Source organism: Arachis ipaensis, chromosome B3 (genome assembly GCF_059453495.1).
Source record: "Arachis ipaensis isolate K30076 ecotype BB chromosome B3, ASM5945349v1, whole genome shotgun sequence".
Classification (NCBI taxonomy): Eukaryota; Viridiplantae; Streptophyta; class Magnoliopsida; order Fabales; family Fabaceae; genus Arachis; species Arachis ipaensis.
The window spans coordinates 94403322-94415468 of record NC_142438.1 but is presented as its reverse complement, the minus strand read 5'-3'; the positions used below and the strand labels follow the sequence as shown (position 1 = coordinate 94415468).

Genomic DNA, 12147 nt, shown 5'->3' with positions numbered 1-12147 from the left:
GAATAGCAGATGCTGTTAAATCCTGACCTCTATGCATTCCAACGAGCATATCTTGAGCTATAGGGGTTTAATTCATGCTCTCTCAACGGCGTTGAAAAGCTAACTTCCATAGCTTTCCAGCAATATATAATAGTTTATACTTTTCTTTGGAAAGGAATGCCCAAAATGGGCGTTGAACGCCCAATTTACCCCTTTCTGGCGTTCAACGCCACCAAGGGAGCAAAAGGCAGCGTGGAAACCCCCTAGTGGGCGTTCAACGCCCACTCATCCAAGTTGGACTCCAAGCTCAGCCCAAACACTCACCAAGTGGGCTCAGAAGTGGATTTTCGCACCTTTTACTTAGTTTATCTCATTTTTATAATTTTTAATTATTAGATTAGTATATATAGGAGGAGATCAGCCATGTTTAAGATCTTCAGCCTCTCAGAACTTATCACACATTATTTCTGTAAAATATGAGCAGCTAAACCTTCTGAGTTAAGGATAGGAGCTCTACTCATTCCTATGGATTAATATCATTACTTTTCTACTTTAATACATGTTTGATTCCATTCTATGATGTATTTTCGTTCTTCATCTTTATTAATCTAGGGTGGAACGAAAGTATGACCCCTTATTGTACATGAGCTCTTGCGAAGCCTTAGCCGGATAGTATTGAGCTACAACTTGAGAATACATCATAGGTTCCAAGAGAGTATCTAGGCTAATTATGATACGTGACATGAAATCTCGTTAGTCATGGGTAATTGAGGTCTTTGTGGCGTTAAGGCTAGAATACAGAGCATCATTCTCCGATCCGGAAGATCTGACATTGTCTATGGTGTTTTGAGTAGGATCACCAGAGACTGAATTACGTAAGCTTCACCCTCGTTCAGATTGGATGACCATTAGCACCAGCGTGTGATCTGGATCAGAGGAGATTAATGACCACTAGCCCCGACTTTAATCACTTACAACCTTGCCATTGAATGAATCACTCATTGTTAAAGTAGTTAGTAAGAAGTATTAATCTAGAAGAACAAGCATCTCCAAGGCCTTAACTGATTTTCCATCATTGTTTCTACACCAATTCAGTATTATTTTCTTTTTTGCTTCATTTTATGCGTCTACAACAACAATCACCTTTTCTATTTGCCTGACTAAGATCTGCAAGATAACCACATCTTGCTCAATTTAACAATTCTCGTGGGATCGACCTTTACTCACCTGAGGTATTACTTGGACGACCTAGTGCACTTGCCGGTTCAGTTGTGCGAGTTCAAATTTCACGCACCACCCAACCACAAGTTGACTTTAAAACCAAGAGTCGTTGTAATGCTACTGCGAAACATAGACCAGACTTCAGGTTTATGCAACGGGACAAGGTTAATAGTTAACGAACTTGGCAACAACGTAATATTGGAGCGACAGTAGTGACCGGTAGAAATATTGACGACAAAGTGTACATTCCAAGAATGAATTTGATGGGTACTTTTATCAGCGTTCGCAAAATTCATGGGTACAAATGATAGTTCATTCCTTTTTTAGGTGAATAATCTAATATGAAAAAATAAAATTGTAACTTAATTTTTTTTTATTGTATCAATAAATTGCTGCATACACAAAACAAAATTTAAATCTTTGATACTTGCTTAAACGGATGAGTGTGCTGACCACTCGACCAATTCAAATGGGTTAAATGTTAAATGTTTTCCTCAAGTACAAAAAAAAAATTAATTTTGATGCACTGTCAGTGTAAAGTAATTTTACACGTGCATCCAATTATATAACGCCACATAAGAAAAAATAACTACTTTTTACATTGATCGTGTGAATAGTCATCCAAAAGAATGAATATGATTGCACGACTGTATAAAACATTTTACACTGTCACTGCATGAAAATTAAACTAAAAAAATTATTAAATGTTTTCATTAAAAAATTAATTTTAAAATTTTTATATCACTAAAAATATTACCCCCTAAAATTGTAATGAATCCTAACTTGAGTTCAAGCGAGTAAACTGGTTAGTGTTAATTCAAATATAAAATAAAATTGAGAAAAAATATTGGTCAACTAATATTTTATACAGAAATGAATCACACAACTTATCAAGTAGTGTTTTTTATTTTTTTTCTATCTCCGAAATATCAGTCCTAAGAAGGACTTTTAAATAGCATATTTTGTTTTATTTAAAGCTCAATTTATTCTAAAGATATCTGTAGTGCAATATTCAGATTATACCAATGAATTCACCAAATTTCCTCAAATCTCAATTGCTACATTTCTTCCAAAATCCTGATTTATTTCTCGTCTCTCCATATTGCGTCTTTAATCCAGGGCAGATAATAATGTTATCAATACATCGGCTTTAAGGCAGGCATAAGTTTTGTATTAACTTTCCTTTAATAGGAAAAGAAAACAATCAAAAGACTGGAGAAGAGACACTTGCCAAGAGCCATTGGAAACAACGACAAAATTTTCTGTCATACTAAATATTGAAGAAGAAATCTTACAAGATAACAATTGGTATGACTTGATAGCTACTAATAGACTTAAAAAATATAAAGAGTGAAAATGAAGTTAGATAATAAATAGAAAATCTGTTATTATGTTGGAAACAGAATTTGTTAGAGTAGGTTAGTTCTCTCTTTTAATTAATGCAGTTTAGTGCACTATATAAACTTATAAAGTGTATCTGCACTGTAAAGTAAACCAATTTTCATTCACTCTCTGTTCATCAATTGATAGTCATTCAGTATATTCTTCATACTCATTTCATCATCACTATACTACATCTGCATAATGCTTCTACATTAGCTCAATCATATCAAGATTCTTTCATGGTATTTCCAGAGCTAAGTGTCACGATTCATGACTTCGATTGTTCCAATTTCATCATCTTCCTCTTCTAACACCTCAAAAACCTTTACTACTCATCTTCCTGATAAATTGAATGAGGACACATTCAGGACTTGGCAACAATTGGCTCTACATGTCATAAATGAGGATTAGCTTGAATATCATTTGATTCTAGAAAAAATTTCAGGGACAGAATCTGAAACATACAAGCAATGGAAGAATAAGGACCATTATTTTATGACTTGGTTACTTTCTTTGATTAATTCAAGCTTCATGAACCATATGCTAGACTGTGGTTTCCAAAATTCAAGATTATTTCTCTAAAATCTCCAAGATCAAAGTTCAACAATTGAAGGCACAACTCAAATTCATGAAGAAGAAAGGTACATCTGCTACAGAGTACTTGAACAAAATTATAAGGGTTGTAGATTCTTTAGCTGCAATAGGCTACATGATAGAGAGGAAAGCGACAGTTCGGAAATTTAGCAGAACAATTTCTTCGTCAATAGTATAGTCCAAACCGACAAGTAACCCTCCCAATCAAAGTTTAATTTCAAATAAAAATAACCAAGAGTAATTAAACCTCGGGTCGTTCTCCTTAGGAACTAGTGACCACAAGCGCACAATTTTGGTTGTGAAAAGCAAGGGGGTTTTCAATAGTTGAAGCAAGCAATTAAGAAATAAAAGAATACTCAAAATTGCAATTAATAAACTAATAAAGGAAAAAAAGAACTATCTGTGTAATATAGACAAATAATGCTTTAAAATGATAAAAAGTATGAGTTAAAACATAAATGAAACCTTGACTTGGGATGGGTTATGGAATTCCTTCCTTGTCATAACCACAACTATAATAATTATGATGGATTAATCTCACCTAGTCAACCCTTAACATCGAAAAGTAAGTCAAGTGAGCATAATTGTTATTAATCCACAAATCCTAACTAACTTACTAATTACCTTAGTAAAAAGCTAGCGTTAGTGGAAACAATAACAACTAACAACTCAAGAATTATCACTAAATGTCGGACATTATGATTCTAGTATTCCATATATTCATTTTTCCAAGTCAAGGAGTGAAATTCTACTCCATAATCAAATTGACATTTCATCAAACACATGATAGGCATATTCACAAAACATGGCAAAATTGTAAAAATACTCAACTATGAACAACCAAGGAATCAAATCAACAATAGCAGCTCAATAAACATATAATAACTAAAAATCATCAAATTCACTAACTAGAATTCAAAATTGCAAAACTATATATGTATTGGTAAAGTGGATTAAAATGTAAGAAAGTATAAAACAAGTAGTGCAATAAAAGAAAAAATTAAGAAATACTTACAATGAAAATAAGGAAGAATCCAAGATCAAAATTGGAAAATATAAACTTGTAGTATTTTCTCTAATTAAACCCTAAGGAAATTGAGAGAAAAACCTAAACTAAACTACCCCAAACTACCTAAAAATATGCCTAACTGTGTTGTATGGTGTATGGTATGAATGGGTGTTGCTAGCCTCTCCCTTATATGCTTTAGCACTTCAGAAATAGGCTTGGAAACCCCCAAAAATTTGCGAGTTACGTGACTTTTTAATGAAGTCACGTGCAGGAACTTGTGCATACGCACAGGTGTGTGCGTACGCACACATGTTGATTTCCTCTTGTGCGTACGCACAGAAGGTTGTGCGTACGCACACTTGGTTGTGTGCTTCTCCTTTGTTTTCTTCATGTTTTCTCTCAATTGTATGCTTCTCTTCCACTCTTATCAAGTCATTCCAACCTATTACACCTGAAATCATTCATCAAAAACCTCAAGGCATCGAATGAAATGAAAGTGGAATAAAATTGATTAAAATAAGTACAAAAATGCATGTTTTCACAATTGGACATAATTTAGAGAGAAAACACAAAAACATACTATTTAGGTGAATAAATATAGGTTTATATAATGAAATCCACTCAAATCAATCCAAAATTTATCATCAAATATGGACTCTTCATTACGCTTTGTCTTTAAAAGACCACATCACTGCCATAACTAATGGACTTTTTGAAGAATGTGCTATCTACATCTCTTCTGTCATGACCAAATCAGACACTATTACACTAATTGAGGCAGAAGCACTCTTGCTGGGTCATGAGGACATGTTTGAAAGATTTAGAAAACCAGATTTTGGATCTTTTCAAGCAAATTTCACTCAAGCTCCATCACAATTTGGTTGTGCACCATCAAAAACAAATTCTAATGGAAGAAGAGGTAGAGGGGGAAAGGTTCTATAAAAGTCGAAGATTTTACTAATATGGATTCAAGACCAGTTTGCCAACTCTGTGGAAGAACAGACCATATTGTTTTTAATTGCTTTCATAGATTTGATGATCAAAATTTCCAGCAACCTTCCACTAACATGCTTCAATCACAAACACAATGGCAATTTGGCTCTTCCACCACCTCCTTCCTATCACACACCTAGAGCTTATCTTGCCACTCCATCATCGTTTTCAGATCCTTCATGGCTCTCTGATACAGGTGCAAGCCACAATGTTACATCTGATCCAAGCAAGTTCATTGGTGCCTCTGAATACAACGGGTCTGAACAAATTATGCTAGGTAATGGTATAGGTACTTCTATACCACATTCTGGTTACTCTTATTTGGTGAATCTTGATATTCAACAAAAATTTCTTCTCAATCAGCTTTTACATTCTCCTGACATTACTCAAAATTTAATAAGTGTTCAAAAGTTTTGTGCTGACAATAACTGTTTCTCTGAATTCCATGCTAACATTTTCTTTGTCAAATTCCAGGCCACCAAGGAGATTCTTCTTTAAGGAACTCCTAAATAGAGTTGCTGTCACAAGATTACCTAAACAAAAAGATCAATTTGCTTTAAATTTCCTTCATGTACAACCTTAAGTTTTTACCGCTTCTCTTGATTCTTACACTTTATAGTACAACAGGCTTGGACATTGTGCACCCAGTTCATTCTGTATTGAAAATATGTTATCTCAATTTACCAGCTAATATCAATAAAGAAAGTGTTTGTGAATTCTATTGCATGGCTAAGATGCACCATTTGCCTTTTAATCTTGATTCATTTAAATTTCATGTTCCTCTTGACATGGTGTATTCTAATTTATGGGGACCAGCCTCCATTACATCATATAATGGATTTAACTATTATCTTTCTGTTGTAAATGCCTATACTCGTTATACATGCATTTATCTTTTGCACTCTAAATCTCAAATCTTTAGTGCCTTCTTACAGTTTAAAGCAATGATTGAAAAGCATACAGGTTTTAAGATCAAACCTTCCAAACTGATCATGGAAGGAAGTTTCTTTCAAAGCCCTTCACCCAATATCTTGCTGAGCATAGGATTACTCATAGATTTTCATATACACACACCAACAAAAGAGTTGTGTTGAAAGGAAACATCGCCATGTTACTGAAATTAGTCTTGCTATGTTAGCTAAGGCTTTTCTTCCCTTAGTTCATTGGGATGATGCCTTCCTCTCAAGCACCTTCATCATTAATCGTTTGCCTTCTATTATTACTCAAAATATCTCTCCATATGAAACACTGCATCACCACAAACCAGATTCCTCTTTTCTAAGAGTGTTTGATTGTGCTTGCTATCCATGTCTCAAGCCTTATTCTCAAAACAAGTTTGATTTTAAATCAGAATTATCAGTCTTTCTTGGATATGTACCAAACCACAAAGGCTACAAATGTCTCACTAAATCAGAAAAAATGATCATTACTCGTCATGTTAAATTTGATGAGACCGAATTCCCTTATTCCATTCTTTTTGTTAATGATCCTCCTAACACTCCTTCCTCACAAGTCACAATTCCCTTACACCACTTACATTTCCTTTTCTCAATACTATTCCACCCTGCAACGTTGAATTACCTCAAATCCCAACAACTACACCCTCTACACACGCCTCTACTGATCCTTCTACTCCCATCACCACAAATATATATCTTTCAATTAATATTAAATCTGTTCCTTCCACACACACTTCACCCAAAGTCTCATTCCTCTAAACACTGTTAATCCATCTCAGCCTCAGTCTACTTTGCATCCGGTTAGCATACCTATATATGGTTTTGAAATTCAATTTGGCACTGCTCCACCCACTCCTATTAATAAAAACAGCCACCTTATACAAACAAGAGCCAAAACTGGCATATCTAAGCCACGTGTTATTGCTGCTAATGCTGTACCTACCATTGATTTAACCCAGAATATCCCTGCAAATATCAACCAAGCCTTACAATCACCCCAATGGCATAGTGCTATGCAAGAAGAGTTGCGAGCTCTTCACAATAGTAATACATGGTCCATTGTTGCTGCTCCATCTAATGCTAAAGTACTTGGGTGCAGATGGATTTTTACCATCAAGAGACACCTTAATGGCGACATAGCTAAATATAGTTTAGTTGCTAAGGGCAATCATCAAGTGGAAAGAGTGAATTTTGACAAGGTTTTTGCACTTGTGATCAAGCCTTCCACAATTAGAATTGTTATAACTATTGCTTTGAAATTTGGTTGACAAATTCGTCAATTCGACTCTAATAATGCATTCTTGAATGTTGATCTTAATGAATTGATGTTTATGTAGCAGCCCCCAAGTTTTCAAATTTCAACAAAGTAATAATGATCAGGTTAGTTCTCTTTTTTAGTTAATGCAGCTAAATGCACTGTATAAAGTGTATCTGCATTGTAAAGTAACCCAATTTTCATTCACTCTCTATTCATCAATTGATAATCATTCACTAATACTCATTTCACCATCATTGTACTGCTTCTGCATTACCTCAATCATATCACGATTCTTTCAGCTACAATTGTTAATGCTCGCGATCCAATCAATCGAATATGATCTTTCAAAACTAAGCAGCAGACATACAATTAAAACCATTTTACAAAAGAAGATGCATACAGTAATACAAATCAAAGACATAATCATACAACTATGTCATACAAACCACATATACTTTCAACCCCCCTTCTTCTAAATAGACTTGAAGCTCAATCCTTCTCGTACGCCTCGAGGACAAAAATGACACTACACTGATTCAACTCTGATTACTTTTTCCTCCCCCTTTATCACAGGACTCCAGAAATAAATCAACCTAGAAATTTTCCACTCAACTTGCAAAATGCGTAATGTGATAATAGTCTTTAAATAACCTTGAAATAGGTTCTACTGCAACAAACGTCTATCAGATATAAGGATTTACCGATTTAGACATAATTGCAAAATTCAATATATCCTAAATAAAGTTTGAAATGATAATTCTTGATCACCACACAAGCTTCAGATTAGTTCCAAGTGTAATAATCTTTGGAAGATCAAACTGATGATCCTAAAATCTTTAAGAGGACCAAAGATGAGGGTACTCCAAGATCTCCTATTAGATGCAACAGCATTCAACATTATCACATATTCTCACACACACAAATACGAAGCCTTAACTCAAAGAACAACAACAGCAAGTGACTTCGAAAGAAAATGCAAAAACCGAACAATCACAAGCATACACAACATGTGAATATTATTATAGCAAACATAATAACAAAATAGCTCTTCTAATGCGTCTCCGAAAATATTCCAAATAAGAAAAGCTACATAATCTGATCCACTTATTCAGAAAGTTATAAATATTAGAAAAATTAAAAATCAACTAAAAGAAAAAGAAGAGAAAGGTCTGGTTGATTCGATTCAATTCGCTGAGATGAAGAATCAAACAGGGCTGAGAAGCTGAGAGAGTTGGGGTTTTGGTTCGGAGTTCATGCCAATGATGATGACGAAAGGGATGAATCCGTAGTGGGTGATAACCTTGGCCTTCTTCATGGCCCATGTCGACCACTCCTTCACGCTCTCGCTTAAGGAACGATCCTCCAATCCCTTCGAACCCTTCGAGCTCTTTCCCTTCGCCTTCAGAGACACACCCCTTGACGCCATTGATCTTTTCCTGCTTCTTGATTCTCTCTCTCACTGAGTGTGTTTAATTGCTTGCTCTCTCGCAGGGTGCGGTGGAGGAGACCTTAAACCCTAATTATACATATGGTGTTGTCGGTTTCACTGTGACCTGATTTTCTACTACCGATTGTTGTTTTAGCATACGATATTAATCCCCTGCCGCTTAATGTTATTCTCGTAACTGCGCTCAATAACAATTGTTCTGATTAATGTAAGGTTCTGAAAACCGGTTCGAACCGTGAACCATAGAAATTTCGATTCAGACTAATGGTAAAACCATAAGATAAAAAAAACTGATGTCAAACCGTAAAATCGGTTGGAAATTGGTCAGTTGAATCGAACCGTAATTTGGCCAGTTTTTGGAATTTGACCAAAACGCAGCTGTTTGGTCCTTTCCATCTAACCCAGCAACCCTAAGTCCCCAACTCAGTAACCCACTCCACTAACCCTTGCTCCACACAAGACACAACGGCGCAACTCTCCCTCTCCCTCCCTCACCCTCGAGCTCGTCCATCCTCTCACCGCCGACGAGTTGTCTCCGTCACTTCCATCCAGCTGCTGGACTGCTCCCGCCGCCGTCGCAAGCTGGAGCCTCAAAGATTACAGTCACGATCGTACAGCTCTCCACCATCATCGCCGTTTCAGCTCTGGAAGGACCATCACTGGACTCGCCTCCTGCCTCTATCGTACACCTTTGTTCCACCATCCCCGACGTCAGCTCGGTTGCACCGGTCAGTTCTGTTCACCAATTTCCCTTTTGTTTTATACTTTTATGCTTCTAGCTTCTAGGTTTTTTTAAACAATAATTGTTGAATAATCTGTAAACTTGTTATGGGTTGAATAATTGTTAATTATTCTATGAGTTTTACTGCTGTTTTGTTGAATAATGGTTGAATTTTGCTACTGTTATTAGTTGAATTTTGTTGTGGGTTGCAGTAAAGCACAGTTGCCAGACTCGCCTCCTGCTCTACTCCACCGGCCAGCGCTACTCCTCTTGGATCTGCTCTGCTCTGTTTTATGCTTCTAGGTTCTAGGTATTTTTTAATTTTTTATAACAATAATTTATGAATAAATATTGTTGAATAATCTGTGAGGGTTGAATAATTATTAATTAATTTGTGAATAATTGTTGCTGTTACTACTTGATTATTTAAGCCACTTGGGTAGTCAAATGTTTGTGCAATATGACATTGTTTTCAGTAATCAATACCGATAACATGCCAATTCTTCGGTATAGATGCAGGAATAAATCTACACATATAGACTTGTATTGGAGGAGCATATGATTGACAAGTGTCCATTTAAAGGGACAACTTCTGTGACTTATTGAATGGCAGCTATACAAATGTCAGTAGGAGTCAGTGAATGGTGATGTGATTTTTGAAATTAAGAGAGCTAGATTAAATTAATTAGAAGTGGTGCCATTAGCTATCAGTTGAGCACATTCATATTATATTGGGCTGGACATTATGTGTGCCAAATAATCTTAGAACAATGTACGTAAAACTTTTTTATAAATGGGCCTAGTGATTTTTTGTAACAAAAGGTTTCTTGAATGAAACGCTGATCCAATTACAACTACTAGCACTACCAACTATACTCTCAACAATAATAATACTTAGGCACACTTAATACTAGTAGTTATAATATTAACATTAATCATAAATATTAATAACAATACAAATAATAAAATTCGTAACAACGATGATAATAATAAGATAAATAATGATATTCATATTATTAACATTATGATTTAATATTTTTTTTACCAACTAGCATCCAATCACCATCCTTGTCTTCATAGCGGAGCACGTATTTTGAGTCATAGAGGAGATCTCTCAATTTGCTTTTGCTTGAATTATCTCAGCTAGAAATCCCATGAGAGCCGCATTGACATGAACTTGTTAATAAAACATCATTAGAAGCTGTAACAAAAATGAAGATGGCAGTTACATGATTCAAATACAATTAACCATATAAGTCCCTACATTTTTTTCCCTCCCCAGCTGATAAACAGCTATTTTACAGTTTATTTAGTATTGAATTGAGCGGATCTTATCAATTATTCTCACACTTATTCATATAATTCGCATATTTTACATTTTCCTTCCTAATTTTGTGCTTTGATTGAAAACATGCTTCTTTGACCTTAAATTTACTAATTTTAATCCCCTCTTATTACCATTCGATGCCGTGATATGTTTGCTGAGTATTTTCAGAGTTTATATGGTAGGAAAGGCTTAGAGGCCGGAAAGAAAGCATACAAAAATGGAAGGAACGCAAGAAAGTGTTGTTTTGAGAAGCTGGCAGCGACGCGTACGCGTGACTGGTGCAGAAGACGAACGACGCGTACACGTGAGCCACGCATACGCGTGACCAGGATTTTTGCCAAGCGACGCGTACGCGTGACAAAGCGTCACGTGCTGCAATCTGCAGAAAGCGTTAGGTCGATTTCTGGGCTCCTTTTGTTCCAGTTCCAAACCCGAAAATACTGTTTAGAGGCTGCAGAGTGGGGGAATCATAGACACACATCTCATTGTTTACATATTAGATTTTAGATGTAGTTTCTAGGGAGAGAGGCTCTCTCCTCTCTCTAGGTTTAGGTTTTTTAGTTCTATTTCTTCTTCAATTCAGATTTCTACTTAATGTTAATTTAGTTTTCTTATACTCTTATTAGTCCTAGCACTTTAGTTTATCTATTTCTCTTGTTGGTTTATTTATTGTTATCAATTTAGTTTATGAATTCTCATGTTAGATTTGATTTTCCTTTTAATGCAATTTGAGGTATTTCATATTTATTGCTTCTTCTATTATTTGTTATCATTGATTTTGCAATTGTTGGTTTTAGTATTTACATTCTCTTGTTACTTTTCTATGCTTTTATTTTGTGCCTTCCAAGTGTTTGATAAAATGCTTGGTTGGATTTTAAATTAGCTTTTTATGTTCTTAGCTTAGATTGAGTAATTAGAGACTCTTGAATTGTCAAAGTCTCTTGTTGGTTGGTGATTGAAACTTTCTAGTTGGCTAGAGCTTCACTAACTCTAGTCTTTGATTAGGACTTGTGAACTCAAGTTGATTTGCTCACTTGACTTACCTTCAATTGTTAGAGGTTAACTAAGTGATAGTAAAAGGCAATTACCATCACAAGTGACTATGATAACGGGGATAGGAATTCTAATTATCAATCCTTGTTAAGACTTTTCTTAATTGTTATTTTAATTCCTTGCTATTTACATTCCTTGTTCCACATTTCAAAAACCCAAAAAAATACAATCTCATAACCAATTATAAGTACACTTCCCTGCAA

The 12147-nt window shown here is 35.2% G+C and overlaps 1 protein-coding gene and 1 long non-coding RNA gene across 2 annotated transcripts; one reads left to right on the top strand and one right to left on the bottom strand.

Annotated features, from left to right (window-relative positions):
- Positions 1 to 8395: 8395 nt before the first annotated feature.
- On the bottom strand, positions 8396 to 9028 carry LOC148571622 (mitochondrial import receptor subunit TOM7-1-like). Its single transcript, XM_088506522.1, has one exon. It carries the CDS (start codon positions 8820 to 8822, stop codon positions 8601 to 8603), a length of 222 nt encoding a protein of 73 aa, XP_088362648.1. The 5' UTR covers positions 8823 to 9028; the 3' UTR covers positions 8396 to 8600.
- A 120-nt stretch (positions 9029 to 9148) lies between these two features.
- On the top strand, positions 9149 to 11632 carry LOC148571621 (uncharacterized). The gene is made up of 3 exons (XR_015906916.1): positions 9149 to 9571; positions 9777 to 9874; positions 10078 to 11632. It is a non-coding gene; the product is annotated as an uncharacterized LOC148571621 (long non-coding RNA).
- Positions 11633 to 12147: the final 515 nt, after the last annotated feature.

Excerpts from the sequence above, each read along its gene's own strand:
- LOC148571622 (XM_088506522.1), bottom strand. The coding sequence starts at position 8,822 with ATGGCGTCAAGGGGTGTGTCTCTGAAGGCGAAGGGAAAGAGCTCGAAG.